The sequence below is a fragment of the Brachycentrus maculatus genome, unplaced genomic scaffold, assembly GCF_059751285.1.
Source record: "Brachycentrus maculatus isolate JH-2025_06_01 unplaced genomic scaffold, ASM5975128v1 h1tg000142l, whole genome shotgun sequence".
Lineage (NCBI taxonomy): Eukaryota > Metazoa > Arthropoda > Insecta > Trichoptera > Brachycentridae > Brachycentrus > Brachycentrus maculatus.
In genome coordinates, this window is record NW_028280895.1 from 1313361 (window position 1) to 1325716 (window position 12356).

Sequence of the window (12356 nt, forward strand, 5' to 3'; positions counted from 1 at the left end):
GACAGTTACCTTAACCTCAAATTTTAATCTGTATAGAACCGGCTCACGTGCTACGTGTTGACGTCGTATTTTGTTTGTATTTCTATAGCCATATATTAAACTTGTGTATTATTCTGTCCCGGGGAATATTTTTTGTATATCTCTCTCAATTCTATATTACAAATACAGACATGGCTAAAATAAAGAGTAAGAAAATTTCGAAGAAGGCGAAACCTGTAATCGTCGAAAAAGCACCAGAACTTCCTGTAGCAACTCGCTACTCGGACGACCCAGCCCCTAAAATGGTAATTTGTCAATTATGATTCATTTAAATAAATAAATAAATTTATATAATTTGACAAGTGATCTATTTTTATATTATCACACTAACTTGTCACACAGGTAAAATGGATAAACAGACAACGAGTACTGGTGTTTGCGTCTCGAGGAATCAACCATCGCCATCGACATCTCATGGAGGATTTAAAAAAGCTGATGCCCCATCACAAACCAGAATCCAAAATGGAGCGGAATAAAAACCTGTTTGTCGTGAACGAGATGTGTGAAATGAAAAATTGCAACAAAGCCGTCATGTTCGAAGGGCGTAAAAAGAAAGATCTCTACGTTTGGTTTTCAAACATTCCCAATGGACCCTCCGCCAAGTTCTTAGTAGAGAATTGTAAGTATGAATCCTAGCCAATATATTAGACTATTGATACAAATATATGCAACTTAAGTACAAGTCATGGCTCCCTGTCAGCGCCACACTCAAAAACTAAACAGCAAAACTATCACAATTTTTCACACTAGCGCCATCTCTTGCCGCCTTCCTGAAATAAATGGAGTATTTTTACTGAAATTGAATCAATGACACGCTATTCCACTGCTCCGTAGTGTAGTGGTCAGCTCTTTTGGCTACCGTGCTGGAGATCTCGTAGACTTGCCAGATATGATCCTTAGAGTCTTCATTTTCGACACTCTAAGCTCATTTTTGTTGCCGCGATGTCCGTTCTGCATTTGATCCCTTGTCACGATAGGCCGCAAGGTTTATATATTTTAATTTTACTGCCGATCTTCAGAGTTTTTCCATGTAGAATTTTTCAGGCATCCTGATTTATTTTGTTGATGTTCCTATTAACCAGCATGTTGAAGAGCAGGATCGAAATCCCCCATACATGAATTTCAATTTGATAAGTTTAGTATTATAAGAGCTTCTCACTACATTTTTTTTTTAATCTTAGAAATAATATAAAATTTTTATAATTTCAAATCATTAAATGTTTCAAAATATTGTATCGGATAAAAATCACAATCAGTCGGTGCTGCGAGATCTATGTACTTATATATCATGATGTTCATTTTTTATCTTCTGGCGACATGTTTTTCTCTAATAAATGTAGTATTACCACAAGGAGAGAGTGAGACAATTAGATTATCCCTTTTTTGTTTGATCCGGTTTCCGGCCTCAGCACTTGGCGGCGCGTTAGAGAGGACGTAGAATCTGTGACTCGAGTTACAAGCTCCGTAGTACAATTTCCATACAAATATGAACTGGGTCTTTTGGCACCCCGCTTCGGATCGTGTGTAATTTTTGGATGAACAATTCATCTTCTTCACAACCACTCTGTCCTCCACAGCTGGATACAGGCATCTTCCCCTTCTTTCCATTTCCCTCGGTTGGTTGCTGCTTGCAGCCAGTTTCTACCCCCCACAGCGACTATGTCGTCGGCTTCTGGTAAAATCGGTCTAAATATGGACTTCACAAAAACAAAAATTATGAGTCCCGAAAACCAGATCATCTCTGTCAATAATGAAAACCCACAAATAGTAGATGAATACATATATCTCGGACAGAAGATAAAACTGGGCAATTAGAACCAAACGGCGGAGCTGCCAAGAAGAATAGGACCGAGTTGGGTGGCTTTTGGCAAACTCAAACAGATTCTACAAAATAAGGAGATTCTGACCTGTATAAAAAATTATCAAAACGCCAAAGGTTAAATATAATAACTTGAAAGTAAAGAAATTTGTTTATTTTTCTTCTTCTTTTTTTAGGATTAAGTCCTGTCATTCTCCGGTCTGCTCCTGGAAGGTGGAAGACCAGCTATCCTTCCACCGTTTAGATAGTCTTCCTGGGGGTCTGATCCCGCTTATGCTGCTGTCCGCTACTATCCTCACCACTCGATCCGAACTTGCTCTTCCCACATGATTTCTCCAGAAATGTCTTCTTTCTCTTCCCCATCGCACAACATCTTCAACATCTCAGATTTGTCTTATTTCTGAGTTTCTAACTCTGTCGCGAAGTGTTAGGCCTGCAATGGGTCGTAGTCTTTATTTCGGATGTCCTAAGAAGGCTTTTCGTTCTCGCGGTGTCGGCTCTTGTTTCCATGCCGTATGTCAAGATCGGTCTTACGCAGGTCTTATAGATCCTCACCTTACTCTCTTTCGGCATGTATTTATTTCTCCATACAAATTTTTTAAGCATCCAGCTACAGCAGAGGCCTTGTTTGTTTGTTTATTTTTCAGTATACACAATGGCCGAGCTCAAGTTCACAGGAAACTGCCTGAGAGGGTCTCGCCCACTGTTGTCATTCGATCCTTCGTTCGCATCGGAACCTCATCTCGCTCTAATGAAGGAACTCCTGATGCAAATATTTGGGGTACCGAAGCACCATCCCAAGAGCCAGCCCTTCATCGACCACGTGTACTCCTTCACTTACCTGGACGGCCGCATATGGTTCAGGAATTACCAGATCCTGTCGGAAGACGGAGCCTTGGCAGAGATAGGCCCTAGATTTGTTCTGAACCCAGTGAGTTCTATTTTATTATGAAATTAATCCTTTATTTTGAAAATTTTAGATAGTTTATATGCTGCCATTTTTGTCAAATATTTACCTCAAGGGAGCTTCACTGTGATTAATTTGTGGAAAAGATCATTTAGTTTTTAATTCAAGATTTACGCAGTAGTTGAACTTATTAGTTACACCATACACAATGTTTGAAAATGATGCAAAATGCATCGAAACACGTGTCACATTAGATTTTAAGAAATGGTATTTACTGAGTAAAACTCAAATTAAAAATGGATAGATATTACTTTAAAGTGACTGCCAAATCAATTGATGAGATCATTTAATGATTAATATTTAAAAAGAGTAGTTATGTATGGTGATTTCTTCATTTAAATTTAATAAAATGCATGGAATAGAAAGAAAAAAAACAACATTAATCTACTTTATTATTATTTTGACTCTATTCACATATTCTTAAGTGTTACAAATTTTTTGTTGTTGTAGAAATATTTGTATGACAGAGATATTGAGATTATATGCGGGAAATGCTTAAAAGCATCTTTTATGTACTGTTGTTAGAGAGCTGGAGACGCTTATAAGCTTCTATTTGCTTACTTTTGGTAGAGCGCGTGAGTTGCCTAAAAACATTGTACAGATGGAAATTAGGTTTGCAACTACTTGTGATTAGTATACTGAAGGTCAGGCGGCAGACTATCTGAGAATAATTAGGGTCAACTGATGAAAAAAACCGCCCGGTACCAATATGTTAAATTGTCATAAATTGCAGGTTAAATTGTTTTCCGGATCATTTGGAGGAACCACACTTTGGGAGAATCCGGCTTACGTGAGTCCTTCTCGGTACCGCAGCTCCTTGGCCAAGAGGACTTCCTCCAGGTACGAGAACAGGCTGCAGCAGAAAGTGGAGTGCGAGGCCTCCCGGCCCGAGACGGCCTACCCAGACATCCCGGGCATGAACATCTTCCGGGCAGACGACCTCCTGGAAGTCGCCAAGGAGGAAGTGGAAGGTGAGATATTATCCATCAGTACTTAATTACTTACTTCAGCCTTTTAATGTCCAGTATGGAACAAAACCCTCCCTCTAGGACTTCCACAGTTGTCTGTTGGATGCGACTCTCTTTCACTGCAGGCCCGCCACTTTTTTAATGTCATCGGACCATCTTGTCTGGGGCCTACCCACACTTCTAGGCCTCCAGTCAAGCACCCTTTTTCGTCCATCTATCCTCAAGCATATGTGCCACATGGCCTGCCCAGTTCCACTTTGGTTTCGCGATTCTTTGAGCCACATCCGTTACCTCAGTCTTTTCCCGTATCCAAATATTAGTTTTATAATCCCCAATGGATATTTTTAGCATCCTTCTCTCCATCGCTCTTTGTGTTACCCAGAGTTTATACTAATATCACTCACTCCTTTCAAGAACGTCATAAATCAAAAATTGTCAATTTTCAGTTGTGCATGTTTTTGGAATGTCCAGAAAATGTACTTTATCCCAGCAAAAGAGGCATATTTTTAACTTAATATTTACCCGCTAAAGTGTTGTTTTTGCATTTTGAAGAAAAAGTATTGTTTTATTATTTTTTTTTAAATACTAGTTATATTTCAAGTGTAAGCTAAAAAGATCTGTCGCACAGTAAAAAGTTCAATAAGTGGCTTGATATTTTTTTTATAATACATTGTATTATATTTTTAAACTTTAAAAACGTTCTGCTGAAAAATCAAGTTTTTGATTTATGACGTTCTTGAAAGGAGTGAGCTATGCATATGATTAATTTTGTTAGGGTAAATGTCTCGAATCCATATGTGAGCAATGGGAGTACACTGCATCGAATGTTTACCTCTTCAGATGGATGGGAATGTTTGGGGATTTTAGGACTTTGATCATTTACCAAATGCAGCCCATCCTAAAGCTCTTCGCCTTTACAGTTTGTCTCCCATATTATCCCTTCCCAGATTGACAGTGTGACCCAAATGTCCATGTCTATCCATCAGTGTAAAGTTTTAAAATTACATCAAATAAATACACAATTAGATTGTATTACTTTTTCTAAAAAAAGAAGGCTGAGACAGGAGGGTTTCCTGCACCTGGTAATAGAGGGAACAAACGCCAGAGGTCGCCCACGCTGCGAAAACCTTGAGGGCTTAAACATGGGCTGTTCAACGTATGAGGAGCTGAAGAGGGTTTCGCTTAACCTTTTAACCGCGTTAACTTCGTTCCTGAGAGACGCCCGTGCGCGGCGGTATTTCGCCGTTTTTTAAATGATTACTTTTATCATGTATTTAGTTAAGAAACAATTTATTTTCCTAAACAAAAACGTTAAATGGGATTCATTGTGCCTTTTTGGTACTCTATAATACACTTGTGTCGCATTATTCTTGAAATATATCGTAGTATAAACAAATAAGATCGTAACATAAATAAATCAAAGCACGCATCGTGTGTCACTCTTACCCACTGGCGATGCGTAGCGTCGAGAGTGAGACAGATATAGGGCATGATTATGGCGCGGACTAATTACCGGCCTCAAGAAAAATCAGGGATCTGTTCTTTTTTTTATCCTTGAGATGATAATCATTTATTTATCCTTGTTACAAATTATTAGTGAGATATTTCAACAGATGTCATAAGGCCAAGGATTGACGTATTATTTTATCCAAAGTTCCACACCATGAAAAAATCCCTCCAAGTTGAACTGAGGCTCGAAACTTGAAGCAAAGTAAAAACACATACGCTTATGTCAGCCGCGTATGGGTCATGTTTTGTGAAAACACATACGGTTATGCGAGCCGCGTGGATCCGGTTAACAGACCGGAATGGCGAAGGATTTCATTTGAAGGTGTCATTTGTTTCTGCAGACCAGTCCACAGGATTGAGACCACAGAAAAAGACTTTTACTAATTGTTTGTATATTTTTTTTTTCATTTTTAGATGACATTAAAAAAGAGAACGAAAAAGAAAAAGAAGCGGAAATCAAGGCGAAAAAAGCTATGCACAAGATAAAAAAGGTAAAACCATTTAAACCAAAACAGAAAAAGCAGGACAAGACAGACAAAAAAGAAAAGAAACCCCAATTCGCCATTAAGAGGAAACAATTTAAGGCTAAAAATAAGTTTGGGAATCGGAACAAGAAGGTGAAGACTGGAAAACCTAAAAAATAAAAAAATTTAATTTATTATTTTTTTTTAATAAAAATATTTTTAAAGGATGTTTTTTTTTATTTTTTTTTATTTGATCATAAACATAATTTTAAAACATAACAGTAAAACAAATTTATGAGGCGAATGTGGTTGGTAACTTAAGCAGAGGAAGACCGAGGAAAATTTCACATGGTTAAGTATTCCAAATAAGTGATCTGGTCGGGAGTGATATTTATATTAGTATGTATTACATATACCGTTAGTGTGAATACATGAAGACTAGCAACTGCGTTAGTCCTTAAGTTGGCAAGCCTGCGTGGCGCGCTGTCATAGTCTGTGAGCGTGATGTGTACTCAAGTTTTCTGACAAGATCTTCAATACTACTTGTATGTATTTTAAAAAATTGTAACTTTTTATAAAATACAATATAACCCCCAATTTGGTTTGTAAAATGTCCAATTTGAAGTGAAAAACCATATTATACATATTGAATATCACTTAGTATTCTTCACTCCTCCGATAAGACTAGCCGAACCAATGTGCCCCCATGCAGTCGCGGGTCCACTGGGTTTGGCAAACCCAGCACCACTCATAGCCACATCCCGCCCTAGAAAAAGAATATCACGACTATAATTTATCTTCTAATATACCATATGCAATTAATAAATATATAAGATAAAGCAAAAACCCATTAGCACAATAGTGTGCCTCCGTAGTGTAATGGTCTGCACGCTCAGCTACCGTTCTGGAAGTCCCGGTTTCGTTAAAAAGGGGGGGGGGTTCAAATAAATAAATAAAGTGATTTTTTCACTGTAATATTCATGCCTCAAGCGACATAGCGAGTGTTTTTGCCTAGAATTTTCACTCATGAATTACATGAAATTATAGTAACTTTAAGCATAAAGAGTAAATCCACTTACGAGTAGGCATAGGCTATGAAACTTAAAAGTTGAAGCCTGAGTAGGGTCATGATAAGCGGTGTTGCATAAGCCGTAGCTAGATTTCAGAGCCACTTAAACGTTAGGTAATTAAATAAAAAATAAATCACTGTAATATTTATTCAATATTACCCTGGACTGGTACCTGAAGCGGAGGGCTGATCACCTTTTCTTCATATGTTAATGATCCAGATAATACTGTTTATATGATGCAGTGCCCTATGCACCATTGGGATGCGGATAAGAGTTTTGAAAAACCCATTAACCAAGAATTTAATTTAAAAACCCATTAATAAGAATTTAACCAAATCCTGAATATAATGAACGTGACTTCTAGACAGTCCGCATGCGTTGTGTAGTGGTTAGCATGTTTAGCCACCGTGATAGCGGTCCCGGGTTCGATTCCCAGGGTGGGAGGATGAAAATAAATATTAGCGATTTTACACTATAATATTTATTTAATATTACCCTGGACTGGTCCCTGAAGCGCAGGAGTGATCACCTCGCCTTTATGTAAGTAACAATCAAGCTAAGACTGCGTCGATACAATGCAGTGCCCTATGCACCATCGGGTGAATAAAAAGAAGAATACCTTGTACAGACGATATGCATACACCCTCCATCCCTCTGTGTGGGAGTTCGGCAAGCCGGACAGGGTTTGGTTATCACACGGATGGTAGTTTTACTTGCTGCTTCCCAGCTGGCCTGTCCATTGAAAAAATATATGGTCAGCTTTATATCGAATCTTCAGCCATTTTCCTATTGTATTAGTACCGTAGAACGGGGCTACTTGAACTTTGATGTGTTACTTGAGCCCAGTACAAAATAAAAAAATTAGATCGTGGTATCGATCGAAATATTGTGACAATAAGTGTCTTCTGTCAGGGAAACGATGAATCATGTAGATAATACGTTCATTATAACTAACTAACTAACTAACCATCACGCCGCTTCTCTGCAGGGGTAGGCAGAGAGAACAGAACACCACACCACTCTGTCTTTGCAAACATTCATCGCCTCTTTCACGTTTTATCTCCTCATACATACCCGCCGATTATTACGACTCCTAACTTAACCACTTTAAGTATTTGGCATACCTGATCGTGCCATGTTTTTCTTGGTCTTCCTCTGCTCCTTTTCTCAGTAACATTCGCCTCATAAATTTGTTTTACCGCTTTTTCCTCACTCATTCATTATTGTAGACCAAATACAGATTTAATTTTTTTTTTGTACTGGGCTCAAGTGACACATCAAAGTTTAAATAGCCCCGTTCTACAGTAGATTTTTACACACAGATATTGAAAATAAACAAAGCTCATCATCAGTTCATACTTGTTCAACCCTGGCCGGGTCTATATTGTAAGCACAATCTCCTGAAGCCAGATCCGCTGAGTCCGCTTCTCCGCATTCCCCGATGTGGTAGCCTTGAAGACACTTAACGCAAAACACGTACTGCAAAAAAAGTTTTAAGACTTAATTCAATATGTGTATTAATTTAGTCCGCCTCCGTAGTGTAATGGTCAGCACGCTCAGCTACCGTTCTAGAGGTCCCGGGTTCGATTCCCAGGGGGGGTCAAATAAATATAAGTGATTTTTTCACTCTAATATTTATTCAATACATATTACCCTGGACTGTTACCTGAAGCGGAGGGCTGATCACCTTTCCTTTGTGTGTTAACAATCAAGATGTGTTTGTATAATGCAGTGCCCTATGCACCATCGGGGTGCGGATAAGGGTTTGAATTGAAAAAAATTCAATATGTGTAGAAGAAAAAAAAACTAGATAAAATTGAATCTGAGATTCAGGGAAAATTTCAAAGAACAACATGGTATTGGAGAAGGGAAGGAACGGGTGTTCACTCCCCTTATCTCTCTAGCTTCTATCCACACCGAATGAGTAAAGAGCACCACATAGTTGGATAGATGCGAATCAGGTGTGCAGGTTCGATTCCCACCAATTGAAAATGAATTTAAAGGTGGAGACTGACCGGAGCATTTCGTTGTAACATAACATCGTAACATCACTTGCGGCAAGCATCACCGAGCATCCGAAACTATGGATGGAGCGCTCGGCTCTCTGTACTGACTGCCTGAGTGCTCGAATCGTAACGTGTTACGTTACGACGAAATGCTCCGGTCAGTCTCCACCTTAAGAAATACTTATTTTCATTAATTGACTTGGAAATCACTTTGTGGTATGTAATATCTATCCATTTTTAATTAAAATTTCACTCAGCAAATGCCACTATTCGTTAAAATCTATTGTGACATGTGTTTTGATGCATTCTGCTTCAATGCGATATGATACGGTGTTTGAAAATTATGCAGAATGCATCAAAACACGTATCACGATAGATTCTAAAAAATAGCGGTATTTACCAAGACAAATTAAAATTTTAAGTATTTATTTTCAATTGGTCTGTCTGTTTGCGATGTATTTTTCATATCTACTTTCGCTATCTTACTATCCTAGCTAAAGTTATGAATTATTTAGTTGTACTGGGAGTATGTACAGAAGACAGACTTACCCCACATCCATTTACACATGTCGCCTTGACACAACCCGGATCAATAAGTATACCCATCCCACAACCTAAGGAAAAGAAATGTAAGTTAATTTTAAAGTTAACAAAAAATTCTACATACCCTGTACATGCACAATATGGTATGAACGATCATAGAATAAGAAATTATGTAACCTTTCCGGGAGTACAATAATTGATGGCCGACTTTCTCTGGGGAGTGGGTTCTTTTTACATGATTTTTTTCTACAAAATCTATGTACATATTATGAAGATAGAAATAATATTTAAAAAAATTAAAACTCACTATCTCCAGGTCTTATTTTATGACAAAATTATAAACAAATATCAATACATCATACCAACTGACTTTGACGTTCATTAACATCACTCCCAGAGAGGTTAAAAATTAAGATTAACAGTAAAATAGGTGGAAAAACAATTAAACAGTAAAAACCAAAAAATCATCAAGGTAAAATAAGGAATAGTAAAAAAATATGAATATATGTAAAAACATTAATAAGGATATTAACACATCTTAGCAGAAGGCGAGTTTTAAAGTCCTCAGTCCGCCAATTGCTGTTTGCGGCAGACTGTAATCACAATTCTGCCTATTATATTGTGATATTTAAGGTTATAGTGACATCTGTTGAATTTTCATGAAAGCTTTATTATGAGAGTATAACTCGGGACTGTCCCACTCTTACTACTGGTACCATTCTTTAGTAAAATATTGGTTTTTATTACATATATATTATGAGTGTATAATTATTCTTCTTCTTCTTCTTCTTGGCCTCGTGGCCTGTTTTTTAAGAGGGATTAGCCTCCTGCGATGTCGATTCCCAGCTGTCATCCATCTCTTTAGTGGTCTACCTTGGGGTTGCCCGTGCAGTGCAATGTGGGGATTCTGGATGGTTCCATTCTCCTCGTTGCCTTCCCTACCTAACGACATCTTTAATCTCACATATTCCTTTTATCCTGGTGTTCCTTATTCTATTTCATAGATTCTTGCCAGATATGCTCCTTAAAGTCTTCATTTCTGACACTCTTAGCGCGTTTTTTACTATTGTGGTATCTGCTCTGCATTCGATTTAAAACACGCATTTTATAATTATATTTTTTGTTTAAAAATAAGTAATGAAATCACAATATTTTGAGTGTGGCAAATCTTTATTCATAAATTCTGGGCTACCCCACTTATGATCTAGTAGTTGGCTCGTAGACTACTTACTTTTAGTTTATCGGAAAGATTTTAAATGTTTTAATGATATGCTACTAACATATTGCAAGACAGGACCTCACAAGATGGACCCAAAGATTTCTACGATGGAGACCTTGGGAGAACAAAGGTGTCGGAAGACCCCAAAAGAGATGGTCCGACGACATAGTCGCTGTGGGGGGTAGAAACTGTCTGCAAGCAGCAACCGACCGGAGGGAATGGAAAAAAAGGGAAGATGCCTACATCCAGCAGTGGAGGCCAGAGGGCTCATAAAAAGAAGAAGAAGAATGATACGCTGTCGCAATTAATACGTTATGCAGTGAAATATGCCCGCGTCACTCAATAACTTACGCTGAATAGGCCCCGCATGAGATGAGTTGATAGTAAAAGTAAGAAAATCACCAATCAATATAAATTTCTTTATGAAATTCATTTTTAAACGAAATAGACAAATGTAAATGACAATTAACAATTGATATAATATTTATAAATACCTGGTTGAGGACATAACACACCGCCTGACTGTAATACGTATTCTTCAGCAGCGAATCGTTGATATTGTGCATACTGCAACACAAATTTTAAATAATCCATATAAATATTTTTATAACAAAATACAAACAAAAATTTTTATGAATTACACGTGATAGAAGTAAAACTTATTAAAAAATAAATATCAACACCCAATGGTGCATGGGGCACTGCATCATATTGACGCAGTGTTATCTTGATCATTACTTACCATATATGAAGGCAAGGTAATCACTCCTGCGCCAGTTCAGATCACTTCAGGGACCAGTCCAAGGTAATATTAAATAAAATATTTGAGTGGAAAATCAATTTTTCGAACTATTTTTCACCCCCTCCTGGGAATCAAACCCGGGAAGAAATTACTGTCCAATTATCGATTAACAAATGGCCACCTAAGAAGCTTCACTTACAAAAATAAAACAACAAAATGTAAGTCATCACTTCGGTAGTGTAAAGGCAAAGGGTATATCTGTCTCAGACCAAATTATACAGGAGAGCAAAAACAAACTAGTGAAATTAAATAACTCATTTGTTTTATTTATGTATTTTAATATGTACATATCTCAATAACACTAAATAAGTATTGCAACTACAGCTGTATCCTTTTGCCAGATTATGGAATTCACTATTTTAGACATTTTGTAGAACAAACATAGAAAATGAAATTTTTTACAGATATACCCCTTTGCCATTACACTATCAACTTGTAGTATGCGTGTTGTAGTATGTATTGCTTTGAGGATTGCGAGGAATGATTTTAACCGGATCCACGCGGCTCGCAAAACCGTATGTGTTTTCACAAAACATTCCCTGTACGCGGCTGACATAACCGTTTGTGTTTTTACTTTACTCCAAGTTTCGAACCTCAGTTCAACTTGGAGGGATTTTTTCATGGTGTGGAACTTTGGATAAAATAATACGTCAATCCTTGGCCTTATGACATCTGTTGAAATATCTGACTAATAATTTGTAACATCACAAGGATAAATAAAAGAACAGATCCCTGATTCTTGAGGCCGGTAATTAGTCCGCGCCATAATCATGCCCTATATCTGTCTAGCCCTATATCGTCAGTGGGTAAGAGTGACACACGATGCGTGCTTTGATTTATTTATGTTACGATCTTATTTGTTTATATTACGATATATTTCAAGAATAATGTGACACGAGTGTATTATAGAGTACCAAAAAGGCACAATGAATCCCATTGAGCGTTTTTGT

General features: G+C 37.5%; 2 protein-coding genes across 3 annotated transcripts in view; one reads left to right on the top strand and one right to left on the bottom strand.

Annotated features, from left to right (window-relative positions):
* On the top strand, positions 1–5993 carry LOC148308994 (ribosome biogenesis protein BRX1 homolog). The gene is made up of 5 exons (XM_088260731.1): positions 1–284; positions 382–658; positions 2506–2789; positions 3559–3796; positions 5717–5993. Exons 1-5 carry the CDS (start codon positions 171–173, stop codon positions 5944–5946), a joined length of 1143 nt encoding a protein of 380 aa, XP_088116857.1. The 5' UTR covers positions 1–170; the 3' UTR covers positions 5947–5993.
* Positions 5957–12356, bottom strand: part of LOC148308995 (E3 ubiquitin-protein ligase parkin-like) — a 22525-nt gene continuing 16125 nt past the window's right edge. Inside the window, exons 7-11 of one of the 2 annotated variants that reach the window (XM_088260730.1) lie at positions 11099–11171; positions 9392–9456; positions 8196–8315; positions 7456–7568; positions 5957–6532 (exon numbers count right to left, since the gene is read on the bottom strand). In XM_088260730.1, coding sequence (XP_088116856.1) covers positions 6451–6532; positions 7456–7568; positions 8196–8315; positions 9392–9456; positions 11099–11171 — 453 coding nt within the window. In that variant the 3' untranslated portion in view covers positions 5957–6450. The remainder of the gene's footprint in view (positions 6533–7455; positions 7569–8195; positions 8316–9391; positions 9457–11098; positions 11172–12356) is intronic. The other variant, XM_088260729.1, reaches the window with a different exon arrangement.

What these genes read in the sequence shown, in the direction of transcription:
- LOC148308994 (XM_088260731.1), top strand. Translation starts at nt 171, where the DNA reads ATGGCTAAAATAAAGAGTAAGAAAATTTCGAAGAAGGCGAAACCTGTA. An exon ending in CAAGTTCTTAGTAGAGAATT is followed by an intron (nt 659 to 2,505) that starts GTAAGTATGAAT and finishes TTTATTTTTCAG; the next exon opens with TATACACAATGGCCGAGCTC. An exon ending in CGCCAAGGAGGAAGTGGAAG is followed by an intron (nt 3,797 to 5,716) that starts GTGAGATATTAT and finishes TTTCATTTTTAG; the next exon opens with ATGACATTAAAAAAGAGAAC.